General features: G+C 37.3%; 1 protein-coding gene across 1 annotated transcript in view; it reads left to right on the top strand.

Moving 5' to 3' along the window:
- The window catches only part of CHN1 (chimerin 1), a 276,900-nt gene that overhangs the window by 51,764 nt on the left and 208,556 nt on the right, over positions 1 to 16,580 (top strand). The window contains exon 3 of the mRNA XM_072612379.1: positions 2,694 to 2,732. Within this exon, the coding sequence (XP_072468480.1) occupies positions 2,694 to 2,732 (39 nt within the window). The remainder of the gene's footprint in view (positions 1 to 2,693; positions 2,733 to 16,580) is intronic.

The following is a 16,580-nucleotide window of genomic DNA, read 5'->3' as shown; positions in this document are numbered from 1 at the left end:
TCTACCTTGCCATCACTTCAAGCTGTTTCCTTTTGTTTTTTCTTCCTTTTCATTACTGTGAAGTTTTGTCTAGTTTCTTTGAAATCTCTAACCTGATTGACATTTTGTGCTCCTTGTGGAAATAGAAAACCTCTGATGTGGAGAGATGTTAGGTTGCTCCCAGAGCAGTAATCTATAATGGACTTCTGTGATGCTCTGATTATGAAACTAGGAAATTGAATCTCTTTATTTTATTTAAAAATAAAAAAATAAAACAGGGGGAAAATTCTTTTCAGCTAAATAACTTTTGGTGGGTTCTTTGATAGGTAGTTTTAGAAAAGCAAGTTAGCTGCCATGAGAAAGGGTTTGTTGGATCTTTTTATTGTTTCTTTTAAAAAATATTTTTAGCTTAAAGCTATTTATACGTTGGCAATATTCATTAGATTTTTACCCTGAGCTATTTCAGTTGCCTTCTTGCTAAACATATTAGGGATTTTCTTGCCCTCCTTCACCCACAACATTCTCCAGAGTAAATTTTCTTAAGGGAGTTCTAACTGCAGTGCCGTCCACCAGTCAGGGGTCTAATGACATTGGCATCCTGCCGCTACATCTACCCCACCTTCTCATTGGCTGGTTTTGATATAGGATACTAACATTCAAAGCATGACTTTGGTTAAGAAGATTCAGCTGGACTTTACTAGAGAAGGGTCAATTCTACATCATCCTCTCCTGGCTCTTCCTTATATATTCTCTCCCTGCTTTTTTTTTTTTTTTAAACTAGACCTGTGATTTTATTGGTGGAGAGAGCTACCCTACCAATTGCAGATCATGGACTTTCCTCCATGTCTGGAATGCCTTCCCTTCTCTGCTCTGCCTAAAGACTTCCCTCACTTCCTTTAAGTTTAAAATGTATTCTTTTCCTGGAAGCCTTCCTCAACCCCTTTTAATTCCAGAATTAAGGTTTTTTTTTTAATTTTGATTTGTATTTATTTTTATTTAGACTTCCTCACTAACACCCTTTGATAACATCATGCCATAGTAGGCACACAATCTTTAAAATGCATGGGGTTTCATAAGTAGCTTGTCAAGTACAGTATATTATCTGGTACTGGGCTTAAAGACAACACTTGTATTCTTCCATTTTTGTATGTGTTATGTAACACCATATTATTGGTCTAATCATGTGTTGGTAAGAAATTCAGAAGTAGTTTCTTTTTCTTTTGTCAGTGCCTTCTTAGTCAGATCTACCTTCTTATGGGAGAAATCATCAATAGGGAAGCCTTCCATAAATTTTCAGGATTTACCCTTAATTACAATTTAATGGCATTTGTGTTAAAAGCACTGACCTTCTCTCTGTTAATTCTTCCCTATTTATCCTGTATATAGCTTACTGTGTATATATTTGATTGTGTCCCCCCATTAAATTGTAAGCTCTTTGAGGGCAGGGACTGTCTTTTGACTCGTTCTTTAGCAGAGTACCTCACACAGAGTAGGAACTTAGTAAATGATTATCGTTTGATTAACTGATGATAATTTCTGCTCTCCTTTCATTGCCTTGATGACTTATCACATCTTTTAGGACATCCCTTCTTTCTTTCTTGGAGGTGGGGAGAGGGGAGACAATTGAGATTAAGTGACTTGCCCAGAGTCACACAGCTGATAAGTGTTTGAGGCCAAAGTTGAACTCAGGTCTCCCTGACTCCAGGACTAGTGCTCTATTAACTGTGCCACCTAGCTGCCCCATACTAATAGTAGTTCAAATTTATGTAGCATTTTTAGAAGTTGTTGTGCATTTATGATCTCCCTGACCCTTCTGAGATCATTATCTGTATTTCATATAGATGGAGCTCATGGAGGTTATGAAGTGACCAAGGTCACACCTTATTTAGTAAATGGTAGGATATGAACTTGGGCTTTTTGACTCAAAACCCAAGTATAAAAGAATGGAGTAGATAAAGAGATCTCCACCACCCGCTTTTCTTTTCCTGCCCTGTCTGGGAGTGTCTGAGGCTGAATTTGAATTCTTCCTGATCACAGGCCCAAGACTTTATCAATTGCAACTATTAGCTTAACCAGGTTGGAGACTGTTGACTAGGAGCTCAGTTGAAGATGGTTGCTGTTCAGTGGTTTTTCAGTGAGGTCTGACTCTTCATGATCCCATTTGAGGTTTTCTTGGCAAAGATCCTATAGTGTTTTGCCATTTTCTTCTCCAGTTCATTTTACAGATGAGAAAACTGAAGCAAACACAGTTAAGTGACCTCCCCAGGGTCACATAGCTAGTAAGTGTCTGAAGCCAGATTTAAACTCAGGAAAATGAGTCTTTCTAACTCCAAACCTGGCTCTTTATCCACTGTGATACCCAGCTGCTATAGCTGGAGATTCTGGCTTACCTCAGAGCTTTGAGTACTGAGTCCATCATCCTAGCCATCCTTGTTTCACATGCCTTACCCTGGTCACTTGCCTAGAGGTCAGATTTGTGATCTTGTGCTGGAACAGTGACCCTCTATGGTTTCTCCTTCAATTTCCAACTTTTTATTCAGTTAGATGTTCTTTTAAATACCTATAAGATAGATGAAATAACATTTCAAATGCATCAAATTTATTAAAAGATTTTAAAAATTCCTTTGGCAACCTGGAATTTGACTTAAAGAATAATATATGCATTTATATTGTAAAAATTATACTAATTATCATATTTCAATGTTTTCTTTCAGATACAGATGAATATAGACCTCCTGTATGGAAATCTTACTGTAAGTATGAAAACAAAAATGTAGACATATTGGTTATACAAAATATAGTACCATAAAAATGCAGCAGAAATAGCAAATATAAAACCATTAGTCTGAGAACTTTTGGATTTTGATCCATTCATTTCACAAGTAGTATACAGAAGGATGGTTTAGGTTTTCGTGGTAGTCATGATTATGATGGAGCACAGCCATCTCTGCAGGATTCATTAATGGTCTGAATTTTTGGAAAGCTTAGAGTTCTGCAGTGATCACACATGCATCACACTTGCACACGTGCACAGAATTTGATTTCCTGGGGTTGGAGCTGGGTGATTCAGTACTGCAGATGGATATGATAGAGAAAAATGGAAAGTAAGAATTCAGTCATTCACATGGGTTTATTTCTAAAATTTTTTTTTATTTTGTAATTATAATAATTACACATAATTACAATAAATAACGCAAGCATTTCCATAGCATAGTATAATTTTTAAAAGATGATTACACATGAAACTGCAAATCCATTGTGTATAATTTGCTATTCCTTTGAAATATATAATAAAGTTACATAATTTTTTTCCTTTTTTTTCTTCTTTCCCCCCATCCTGGAGATGGTTACCATTAGACACAAATAAGTATGTATGTGTGTATATCTATATATATCTATATACATATGTATGTGCATATGGGTATATTTATATATTCATGTACATACAGATATATGCATATATAGATATGTGTATATATACATATAGATAAAATCATTCTACACATACTTCCATTTATCTCTGGATGCAAATAGCATCTTCCTTCATATGTCCTTTGTACTTAATTTCAATTCCTATTTTCTTTTCATGGAACATGGACATCAAACTGCAGATGGGTACTTTAGAAAGCTACTAAGATAGGATGAAAAGGAGCAATGAGTCAAAAGGAAAAGCACATTTCATTTAGGAATAACTTTTCCATTAGAGCATAGACAGAGGCATACTAAGCATGCATACCTCATACCTCTTTCCATCTTGCATATTTTTCAATACATGTGGAATCCTCTTTATCCCAGGATTTATTATCCACATCTCTGGAGTTATGATGATATATTTTATTTGGTCTGAACTTATGCTTTCATTGGTTTTGAGAATTCCTAATGAAGTTCCTTCTCTGCAGATCAGTAGCTGTTTGCAACTTATATGCCTAGAGTTGCATGGGATCCTCAGAAGGTCAATTACTTACCTTTTAGTGTAAGTGGTAGGCCAAGTATTCCTGAGGAAGCTGGTTCTCTAGCCACTCTGTCATGTTGACTTTCTAGAAGTAAAAGTTATCACACAAAACTGCTCATGAACTTACCAGCTAGAAAATTGGTCCCCACTCAGACATCCCTTCCTGGGTAATACAAACATCTCTTTACACTGAATCAACTGACTTTATTGGTCTTTTCAAAGGATTAAGAAAGGTCCATGGGGAAATTGATGAGGACCTTGAATATTGCTTCAAAAATAAAATGTGCAATGAAAGATGTCGTATCATCTTATCATAAAATTTTGGTAGAAAAATTGCTCCCCCTCAAACAAACACTTGACACCTTCCATATTTATTCTAAGAATTAGTACATAAATATCACTATAACCTAAATTTTATTAAACATAAGATAAAATAAACAGATTTTCATATTTTAGCTTCATTTATAAAATATTTTTCAACATTTACTATGAAATATTGCTTCTGATTTTCAGTGGATTCACTTTAAGTGAATTTTTTCTATTTTTTCTATTTTCTATTCGATTTCTATTTATTTATTTTCAGTTTTTTTTCTATTTTAATAATAAGGACTATTTATATTTTTGAGGGAATTTCCTACAAAGAATGCCTCATAGGAAAACAAGTTGTTTTCATTTCTCTCCTCTCACTACTAAAGTCTAATCTCTCACCATTTAGCAGAAACAGATTTTTGCCCCCCAAATACTGGTAATCTTTAAGCTCACTTCCACTTCTAAATCTTAGAAGTCTACTGATCCCAAGATGCCAATACTTTAAAAGAATCAAAGGAGAAAAAAATAAAATCTAGTCTCCACTACTTACAAATTTGAAAACAGCAGTACTTTGAATTTGGAAATCTTAGAAGTCATTAGAATTCAAACAAAAACCACTTTGAATAACTGAAAGAAAAAAATGGTATTTTATTTATTTTTATTTTTTAGAAACTGGTGTTTTAAGTAGAGGCTTTTAGCATCATTATAAATGTAAAGAGTTTGTCCTCGGTACCTAATGTTCCCAAGTTTTTGAATGCTAGACTAAAAAAGTTGCTAAATTTTGCTTCTTAACCTTATGGTGGCTATATGGTCCCCAAACACTTATAACTAGATATATAGTTTTCCATTTTAAGCTCATTATAGTAAATAAAGTACAAACAGTCCATAAAAGTTGCCATAGGTGCTTTTTCATCTGCTACTCCCTTTCCATCTCTGGAGTGTGTAGTTCAAAGGGTACCCGGGATGACTAATGTACTCTAAGCAGTTTTTGTCTCATAATACCAATGACCAGAAGCCTAATTAACGTCATTCTAGGCACTCACTGTTTTTAAGTTACCATTTTTCCTTTCCTTTTCTTTTCTTTTTTCTGTACAATGACTGGTGCTCTTCATATTACTGAAGGTAAAGCTATTTATTCAGCATGTAGATCTGTTTTGTGACTTTTATAGAAATGTTTTATGCTTTCTCCCCGTAAGGTTATTGATTGGTGCCCATACCAGGTGCAAGTTTTGTTTTCAGCATCTTAAAAAAAACCAAAACCCGATAGTTAGCATGTATCTAGGAAAACATAATATTTTCAAATGTGAATGGCATTTCTGTTGCACTATATAATTCCTCATAACTTTAATGGCCTGAACCCAACACTATAGTAATAGCTGAATTAGGAGAAAATTAAGAGCCTGAGGTCTATGTTACTTCCATCAAGTAGGAAAATCTTTCCTTCTAGAAACCATCATGATTACCCTCTAGTTATTAAGTTTATGTGGAAAGGTCTATTTTCTTTTTATTAAACTCCTTTCCCCATAAAATCTACAACATTAGAGTATGTGTTCGTCCTTCGTTGCTGAAGAAGACCATGCCATCAGAGAAATAATGACATGACTTGCACTTTACTTTGAGTGAGGGAGGGCTGTGCAGGTCACTAGCCTCACTTCTCCTCCAGAGCCATCTGAATCCAGTGACCAGATATTCATCAGGATGACTGGAGATGACCCAGGATGGACTGGAGATGACCCAGGATGAGGCAATTGGGGTTAAGTGACTTGCCCAAGGCCACACAGCTAGTGAGTGTCAAGTGTCTGAGGTGAGGTTTGAACTCAGGTCCTCCTGACTCCTGCACTGGTGCTCTATCCACTGCACCACTTAGCTGCCCTGACAACATTAGAGTGGGCATGGCACTAATAGGTGATTGACTTGCCACCCATGAGACAAGGGAGTGGGCTCCTCTGATCCACTGAAGTCAGAGTATTCTCTGAATTGCCTTAAAAAAAATCAGGAACAAGAGGCAGGGATGCAGGAAATTTAGCTGTTGTCACATCAAGCAAGCACTAGGGAGCAGGGTAATGCCCAGTCTCTGGGTCAGTTAAGCCTTAGTGTAGCATCTTGGGTGGTACCAGTTTAATTGGTTTTCACTGCTTACATTTCTAAAAAGATAAAGCAAGAATCAAAGTATAAAAATATTCCCCTAAACTGAAATACACTATCATTTCTGTCATTTTGGTCCATGGGTTACTACCAGATGATCACCCCACCAAGCTGTCTTCCAGGTTACTATAGACACTTGACAAGTTGCTTGTTTGCCTACTGGACTAGTGTCTTGACCATGTAAGTCACTCCTTGGGGGGTGCACTGAGTTCTCTCATCTGTCTCAGTTGTAGCAGTCAGCAGTCTATGTCATAGATTGCTGTCACTGGACCTCTGGTGGCTTCTCTAAACTTTCAGAGCTCACTAGATCTCAACCTGGTTTGTTACATTCTTATGCTCATTCGTCTAAGAGCAAAAATGGATAAATGCTGGTGCTACTTCTCACTCCTACCCAGTGGCTTAGAGCAGTTTCTTGCCTCAGTCGATACCAGAAAAGGAAAAAAAAAATGATTTGGTTTGTTCATACCTTTCTTTTGCAGGCACCCCCTCTTCCCACTCAGTGGTCAGTTAAAAGACTTTTCTTTGGCATGCAATAAACAGACAGGAAACTGTCATAGAATATCTATGTATATTGAGAGTTGGGGGCAGGGCCTTTCCATTATACATTATCATGTACTTTCTAGAAGCAGGCTCATTAACCCTCCACACAGGATGGCAGGAGCCAGAGTCCCCAACTCATGCTCTGAAGACTGGATCCCTATTGGTTAGTTCCTCCGTCCCATTATAGAAAAAAAAAGTGTGTTGAGTTCTAAGTCAAATCTAACCTCCAACACTTGTTATCTGTGTGACCCCCAGGCTTCAGTTTCCTCAACTGTAAAATAGGTATAATAATAGATACTATATAATAATAGCACCTACTTCCCAAGATTCTTGTGAGGGTCAAATGAAATGTTATTCATAAAGTGTTTAGCACAGTGCCTAGCAAATAGTAGGTACTTAATAAGTCCTTCCTTCCTCCCCTCCCTTCCTCTCTGTCCTTCCTTCCTTCCTTCCTTCCTTCCTTCCTTCCTTCCTTCCTTCCTTCCTTCCTTCCTTCCTTCCTTCCTTCCTTCCTTCCTTCCTCCCTCCCTCCCTCCCTTCCTCCCTCCCTCCCTCCCTTCCTTCCTTCCTTCCTTCCTTCCTTCCTTCCTTCCTTCCTTCCTTCCTTCCTTCCTCCCTTCCTTCCTCCCTTCCTCCCTTCCTTCCTTCCTTCCTCCCTTCCTCCCTCCCTTCCTTCCTCCTTAAGTGTAATATTTTGATTTTGGATAATTTGAAAGGCAAAGTATGGCTTTATGTAAATTCCATTAAGCATGCCTTTTAAAAATAATTCTGATTTAGTTGAGCTTTTAAGATAATACGAGGTAAAATCTCACTAATTTAGGCCAGTAAGAGAAAAGTCAGTCTTTGTAGTGTGACAAATTAAATAGTAAAATCCAATTGCCTTATGTGTAAATACACACAGTAATTTGAATAATATGGGCAAAATTTTTCTTATCAGGTCTTTGGGAGTCTTTCAATAGAAATATTTAAAAGAAACATTTTTATATATATCCAATCAAGATCGAGACACAAAAGGTTTGAAAGAAGGTAGGTTTCTCACATACCTTCTCAGCAGCAACAACAAAATGGAAACATCCAAAGATAAGAAAAGGGGCTAAAAAAGTACATGAAAAAAATTAATTAATCCAACATAGAAAATATGCAGTGACGAAAAGTGCCAATACAATTAAAAAAATACCACAGAGCAACTGAAAAAGATAAAATGCCTGAAGCAAAACAGATAGGAAAAGAAACAATGCAAGATATTTTGCATGATGTCAGATAGATAAATGACACACCTACAGAAATTAAGCAAGAATTAACAGTGGTGAGAAAAGTTGAAGAAAGTTAAAGAAAACCGCAAGAGAGAAACTCACACTTGAATTAAGATTCTAGGAAAAAAAACATCTGGAGGAAATATCCAAATCAAAAACTGTAGTTATGAGGGTTCCCCAAGTTTCCATCCTAGCCACCCTCTTCTGTCTCTTTCTTGGTACTCTCATCAATTTCTAAAGGTTTAACTATCAGCTCTACGCACATGACTCACGGATACATCTGTATGACTCCAGTCTTTTTCTTAGTTTCAGTCCCAGGATGGGCCAGAGATATTTTAAACTCAACTTGTCCAAAATTGAACACAATCTTTCTTCAAACTTTCCTATTTATGATAGAGTGCCCACCATCCTTTCAGGCTCCCACGTTTATAAACTCAGCATTATTCTGGGCTCGTCACTCCTCCTCACCCTTCACATATAATCAGTTGTGGATTCTTGCTGATTCTGTCTTTACCGGCACCTCCTACAGCTGATTCCTTCTCGCTACTTCACAGTCACCAAGTTGGTTCAGGATTTTATCACCACTTGCCTTAGTTATTACAGCTGCCTCCTAATGTGACTCTCTATCTCAATTCTCTCACAGCTCCAGTCCATCCTAGACGCTGATGTCTAAGTAATCTTTTTTAAGTATAGATCTGACTGTATGCCGCCAAGGACAAAATATAAACTCCTCTGTTTAACCTTTAAAGTTCTAGACAGTCTGGCTGCAACCTGTCTTTCCAATCTCGCTGGGCATTAGCTTCCCCGCCCCGCCCCGTCTTGCACTTGGTGATCCAACCAAACAGGTGTTTTTAAAGTTCTTCAAACATGGTATTGCATCTCTCATTTCTGTGTCCTTGCTCTGGTTGTACTACATATCTAGGCTTTACCCTCTCCTTACCTCCATCTCACAGAGTCCTTTTTTTCAAGGAATAGCTCAAGCACCATCTTTCACATGAAGTCTTTCTGGATCTTCCTAGCTGCTAGTGCCTTCTCTCTCAGATTCTCATCTATTTAACCATTTTGTATAATACTTCTATTCATTCACTTTATATTTAGATTTAGGTAGTCAGGAAGTACAGTGGATAGAATGCTAGACCTGGAATCAAGAACACCTCAGTTCAAATCCAGCATCAAACACTTACTAGTTGTGTGCCTTGAGCCAATCATTTAATTTCTGTCTGCCTCAGTTTCCTCATCTGTGAAATGGAGATGACAATAGCATCTAGGGTTATTGGGAAAATCAAAACATATATATATATATATATATATATACATATATATATATATATATATATATATATATATATATATATATATATATATATATATATATATATATAAAGCACATAGGACAGTGCCTGGCACATGGTAGGTGATATATTAATGATAACTGTTTTATTATTATTCTCTCTCTCTCTCTCTATATATATATGTAAACCTTTATAAATGTACTTCTCCTACATTATAATGTAAGCTCTTTGAAAGAAGGAATTGTTTCATTCTTTCTACTTATTTCTTCAGTGCAAAGCACAGTTCCTTATACATAATAGGTGATTAATAAATACTTATTAATTGATAAGAAAACTACCAGTATAAGAATATAATAGAAAATCTGAAGGAATCCATGGACTCATCCAACAAAAGACTAATAATTATAATGGAAAACAGAATAATGGCCCGTTCAGGTTGTCGGAGAAAAGGTAGACTACAAAATATCGAGTTATCTAAAGAGCTAGAAAATATACAGAATCAAGTAACAGAACAAGGAGCAATTTCAGGATTAGTAACATCCCAGAAAAATTGGGACAGACACAAATAGGAACACATTTAAGGAAATGGTCAAAGAAAACTTACCAGACTTAGCAAAACCATACAAAAATAGATTTGCATTTTTTAAAAAAATGTACAAGACAATAATGGCAAGGAATCCAAGACCCATTGTGGCTCCTAGACACATTATGGTCAAACTCTATTATAATGAAGAAGGAAAAAAGTCCAAAGTGTGAAAAAAAGAGGCAGAAATTTCGTACCAAGGAATTTTAATTACGTTGATAGCAAATTTCTCAAGGAAGATTGCTATGACCAGCAATTCTACTCCATTCTAGTGACATACTCATCATCACTCCTAAGTATTCTACCTCTGTGATTGAGAATTCTGAAGTTCCTCTGACCATAGCCTCCCTGTTTTTCTAATATACTTATGCTTTACCCATCCTAGTTTTTCTAGTTCATCACTCCCTGATGTGGTCTCACTTTCCTCCTTTTCAAAATCTTACTTCTAGGGCTGTGAGGTGGTGCAGTGAATAGAGCACTGGCCCTGCAGTCAGAAGAGCCTACGTTCAAATTCAGACACTTGACACTTACTAGCTGTGTGACCTTCGGCAAGACACTTAACCCCAATTGCCTTGCCTTCCCCCACCAAAAAACAAATAAAAACTTGATTCTGCAGTTAACTGATTTAATTTCACGTTGTCCTCTGTTTTCAGATCCCTTGCTCTCTTGTCATGGGGTTATAGGATTATAGATTTAGAGCTTGAAGAAATCTACTTAGAAGTCATTAAGTGCAGCTTCCTTATTTTACAGAGGAAGGAACTGAGCCAAAGGGAAGTTACGTGACTTGACCTGGGTCACACAATTACTTTATGTCTGAGGCAGGATTGAAATACATATTTTTATGACTCCAAATCCAGCATGTTATTAACTATGTCACCTAAGCCTCCTTAAAAACACAGTTTTTATCACTAGTCATTGTTTCCCAAATCCCAATAGGAAATGATGCCTAGCATCTTGCCTTCTCAACTCCTTTTAATGTTATGTTTAATACTGCTGAAGTCACACAACTAGGCTGGCTAGATCTATGACAGATATGTTATTTTATCTTAACTAGACCCTCACTGCTGCCTCGAAATCTTTTTCTTCATTCCTGATTTGCTTCCTATCACAAACCTACCACGTTCTTTCCCAGACGTCTCTCCTCAGGTCATCTACACCATTCTCTCCTTGTTCCTCTCAACAGAAGATTCACCTCGTATTTTACAAAGTAAATTGAAGCAATTTGTTCTGAGCTACCTCTTCTCTCTAATCCAACCCCTCAAAGCCCCTCAACATCATGCCCCATTCTTTCCTCCTTTTTCTGTAATCCTAGAAAAATACATGATTTTACTGCTTTACTACTTTAATCAATCAACTAATCAAATCAGCAAGGAGATGTTAAACATCTACTGTGTATAAAGCACTAGGCAAAGTACTGGGGATAAAAAGATAGAAATGAAACACTTCCTGCCCTCAAGAAACTTAATAGTTTGTAAAACGAAATATATTCTATTTTACTTGTGCCCTTGATTCTATTCCTTTCCATTTCCTCTGATGTGGCCCCATTCCCTTTGGCTTCCTAATTTTTTTTTTCATCAAATATAGACATTTTTATCAAGCGTGTTAACTATTTGTTTTTTTTTTTTAACATTCAGTACAATACTTGCTGTTAAGTGAATTCTCATAATTGTGATTGGAGTCCTAAAGCATCACTACCATAATTGATTAAATACATATTATGATAGTCAAGAATAGTTACAAGATGGACATTTGAAAAGCGTTTAGATTTTGATGAAGGAAGATAAGGCAAACATTGTAATTCTAATATTAAATATAAATGGAATAAACTTTGTAATAAAAAACTGGACGAAAATGTTGGTCAACAAACGTTATTAAGACAATATGCCAGGAACTGTATTGTACCAATAATATATTGGTCCTAACTATGGAGAGTGTTAGGAACCTTTCTTCTCAGTCATTTTTGGAAATACCATAAATTATTAACTGGGATTCAGTTACTTTCTAGCTCTTTGGAGTAGAGGATATTCTAATGCTTTGACCTAGTCCCATCTCCACTCGTCAGCTCCATCCAGGAAAGTGTGAGACTGATGAAATACTGGGAGCTCTTTCCTATCATGTATGGCAGGGTCTCTTGATTCAAACTTATCCCTTGGAAAACTGTGTGAAAAGAACTGGTCTTAATATCTGGAGGAGCTTGAAATGTGGAAAGTAAGATAATGTCTCTTACTCTTTTGGTTAGTAGAGATGAGAAAAGGCTGAAGAGTAGGGAAGCAGCATAACCACAAAAGGTGACCACAAAAGGCAACTCTTCATGACATGGGTCTTCTCAACTCTTTTCTCCTTTCTACTCAGCTGAAGAGCAAAGCCTTCTGGCTTCTCCTTCCCTCCCTCCCTCCCTCCCTCCCTTCCTCCCTTCCTTCCTTCCTTCCTTCTTTCCTTCTTTCCTTTCTCCTTAAAGGGCCAGGAGAGAAGAGCACTTTTTCACCTGCCACTCTTCATTCCCCAGTGGTCAAGCATCTTTAGTGTAGCCCTTCTGTAGCCCTGTCTGCTGCTTCATAGACCCAACTGGGTCTAGGAGAGATATTGACTAGTAATCAATTTCTGCTCTCTTTTTAGGATAGACACACGATTTTATGGTGGTGAGAGGCAGCATAGTGTAGCAAGTAGATAGACAATTGGCTTAATTGGTACATTCAAGCATACCCTCTGACATATACTGGCTATTTGACTGTGGTCAAGACTCTTAGCCTCACAATGCTCCAGGCAATTTTCTATGACTCTAAGTTCTTAGGATCATAGATTTTAGACCTAGAAGGGACCTTAGGAATTATATAGTACAACCCTCTCTTTTTATAGGTGAAGAAATTGAGGCACGGAAAGTAAATTAACTTGCCCAAAGTCAATAGAGCTAAGACTCCAAATATGTTGGTATATTAAATTTGTTCCCAGGCACTCCCTACATTGATCCAATAAAAATTAGGGTTATTAAGAAATATATTTTTCATTATATTGGATTCATTGTTATAATATATGCGCATATTTATGTTTATATTGACCTAATAATTCCCCCATTAGCCCACTGTTGATGGTCCCCATTAAATACTTCTCTTTTAAGCAAAATGGTTATTTAGTGGGGTTCAGCTTAACATGCTCTCTGGAAGGGAGGGGGGGAAAAGGTTGAGCTGGTCACTGCCCCCAAAGCAGACCCCTAAGGACAAAGATTTATGTCCTTGCTTATGTATGTATTTTTTTAAAATGAAGAATACAAAGAAACACAGAAATACCTTTATAAAGCATGCAAAACAAGATCATCACAACAGAAAGTGCACATGCATTAACTCCAGTTATCTGTAGGAAATGGAAACAAGGTCCAAGATGGCAGAAGTTCAGTTGGACTTCAGAAAAGACACCAGACAAATACATTTATTTGCTTATTGTCTGTTGAGCCGTTTGGATCCACTTTGTTAATTTCTAAGAGTTTTATATGGGATTTTGTTTCCTGTTTTCTCTGCTTTGTTGATAGTTATTCAGTTTGTAATGTTTACATTTTTAAAAATTCCTTGCACAAGGGCTCTTCTGAAGTTCTTGAGAATACTTAAAATGTTTTGTTGTCTTAAACAAGTTCAATAATTCATTCCATAACTTTGTTTACACCATGAATAATTCAGCAGTCCATTCGAGTAGAATATAGAGGTGAACTTCAGCCCCTATTGAATGATCAAAACATTTTAAATGAGAGGGTTCTGAATTAATAGTACCTTGCTGTTTTGTAGGGTTTTAGGAAATTGGTCATGTTGACAGGTATTTTCCCCGTGAATATGGATTGATTATATGTATTTATGTAATGTTTATAGTTTCAAGAGTGGTTTCTGCTCTTTATTATTGAAAGAAAAAGAATCTTGACTATATCACCATCTAAATCCAATCTAGAGATTTTTATCCGAAAAATTCTTTTCTTTCCCACTCCCCCCCCCAACTCTCATGCATCACCATATGTCAAATCGACAAGCAAAAAACAACAAGCCCTCAGTAGACTTCTACTACATGCTAGGTACTGTGCTAAGCTCTGGGGAGAGGGAGAAAGGCAAAAACAATATCCTCAAGGAGCTCACAACATAACGGAGGAGACAACATGCCAACAAACATATACAAACAAAATATCTACGTACAATAAAAATGGGAGATAATGACAGAAGGACGTCATTAACGTTGAATGGGGCCAGGAAAAGATTCTAATAAATAGGGATTTTGGTTGAGACTTGAAGGATGCCAGGGAAACCAGGAAGCAGAGATGAGGAGGGAGAGAATTTCAAGCATGGCAGATAATCTCTGGAGCTGGAGATAGGGTGTTTTGTTTGAGGAACAACCAGGAGGCCATTGTCACTAGATTATAGAGTATACAAGGCTGTGGAAGGAGGCAGGGATTAAGGTGTAAAACTGCAAAGGTAGCGGAATTAAGGTTATGCAAAACTTCAAAAGACAAATGGAGAATTCTGAATGTAACAAGGAATCACTAGAGTTTATTGAGGGAAGCTCAATAGACAGAGTGCCCAGCCTGTCCTGGAGCCAGGAAGACACCTCTTTTTAAATCCAGCCTCAGATAATTACTAGCTGTGTGACCCTAGCATGGCACTTTACTCTGTTTACCTCAGTTTCTTCATCTATAAAATGAGCTGGAAAAGTAAATGGCAAACCATTCCAGTATCTTTGCTGAAAAAACCCCAAATGGGGTCACAAAGAGTCGAACACTACAGAAAAAGAACTCACCAAGGAGTTTATTGAGTAGGGGAATGACAGACGTAGTCTGATGCATACTTTGGAAGATCATTTTGATAGCTGAGTAGAAGACCGACTGGAGTATGGGGACTCTCGAGGTAGAGAGACCAACCAGCAGGCTATTTCCATAGTCCAAGTGTGAGGTGATGAAGGCATGCATCAAGTTGGTGGCAATGTAAGAAAAAATAAGTATATTTAGATGAGAGATGTTGTAAAACTGGACATGATGGGGATACAAAAGCAAAACAAGCAAAAAAACAGAACAGAAACAAAATTTTGCCCATAAGGAGCATTCTGCTGGGAAGAGACAACATGTTAAAAAGTAAATATGAAATAATTTTTGAAAGGAGAGAGCCTTTACAACAAGGATGATCAGGAAAGGCTTCCTGTAGGAGGTGGCCCCTGAGTTAAGCCTTGAGGGAAGATAAGATTTCTAAGAGGAGAAAATGAATGGGTCGTATATTGTAGGGAGCTGGGACAGCCCAGGCAAACCCTGTACAAAGGGACAGACGTGAAGGATGGAATGCCAAGGATGGGAAAGGATGGGAAATAGCAACTAATCTAATTTGCTTGTAATGTAAAATTTGAGAAGGGAAAAGTTTGACTGAAGTCAGACTGGGAATGCCCTTAATAGTTAAGAAGATTCTATTGCATCCAAGAGATTTAGCCAAAGGAGATTCTGAAACCAGTGGAGTTACATGATCAGACCTGTGGAATCACCGTTTTATATGTGTTGGTAACATTTTACATCTGAATGGCCATGATTAAGTCTGAGAAGTTAGAGGTCCTCACGAGTGAGCCAGCTTCCTAGAGCCTCTTCAGTGCTGCTGAAGGAAACCTGGAGTTTCTCTAAGCAGGAAGTTAAGCACAGTAGATCTGTGAGCTTGATGTTTCTCTTTGTGCCCCACATGGTGGACAGAGTGATAAATTAGAGACATTTCATCATGAAAAACCTTTTCCAGCCCCCCTACTTTTTAAGGCAGTTGGGGTTAAGTGACTTACCCAGGGTCACACAGCTAAGGTGTATCTGAAGCCACATTTGAACTCAAGTCCTCCTGACTCTAAGACTGGTGTTCTATCCTCTGTACTACCTAGTGGCTCCCTAGCCTTTCCTTAAGGGAGAATAAAAGGCTACAATTTTTTTGGAGGGGAGAGGGGCAAGGGGCTATCATCTTCCTCTACTGTCAGGTCAGACCTAGGCAAACTTACGGAGCAAAGTTTGGTTTTAGGGACTTCCATCTTCCATCCATCTGTTTATGTTTCTTCCCATTGTTGTTCGCAGAAACAGCTTTCCCCCGACTCCCGTTAAGAAGCTTAGTACATTCACAGTCTACTTCTTCACGCCCATCAAAACCCTGTTTTCTGGGAAATATCTGATAAAAATCATTCACCAATGAAGTATAAATAATAACAGTTAGCTAGCATTTATATAGTGCTTTAGAATTGGCAAAGGGAAAGACCTTTTCATGTGTTATCACATGTGATGATTCTCGTAACAACTCTGTCAATAGGTAGTTTTTTATCCCTATTTCATAGATGAGAAAACTAAGACTGAGTTATAGTTAGAGAGGTTAAGTGATTTGTCCAATAGCTAATAAATGTCCAAGACAAGATTTGAGCGTAGGTCTTCCTGACTCCTAGTCCAGTGCTTTTATCCACTAAACTACCTAGTTGTCTATGATTAATAAAACTGCATGTATTATTGATCCTAAATGTATTTGCATTTTAATGAGGACAAAATCAAAAGAATG

The sequence above is a fragment of the Notamacropus eugenii genome, chromosome 5, assembly GCF_028372415.1.
Source record: "Notamacropus eugenii isolate mMacEug1 chromosome 5, mMacEug1.pri_v2, whole genome shotgun sequence".
Taxonomy (NCBI): Eukaryota; Metazoa; Chordata; class Mammalia; order Diprotodontia; family Macropodidae; genus Notamacropus; species Notamacropus eugenii.
Note: the sequence above shows the minus strand (reverse complement) of the source record. Positions and strands in the feature narration are given on the sequence as shown.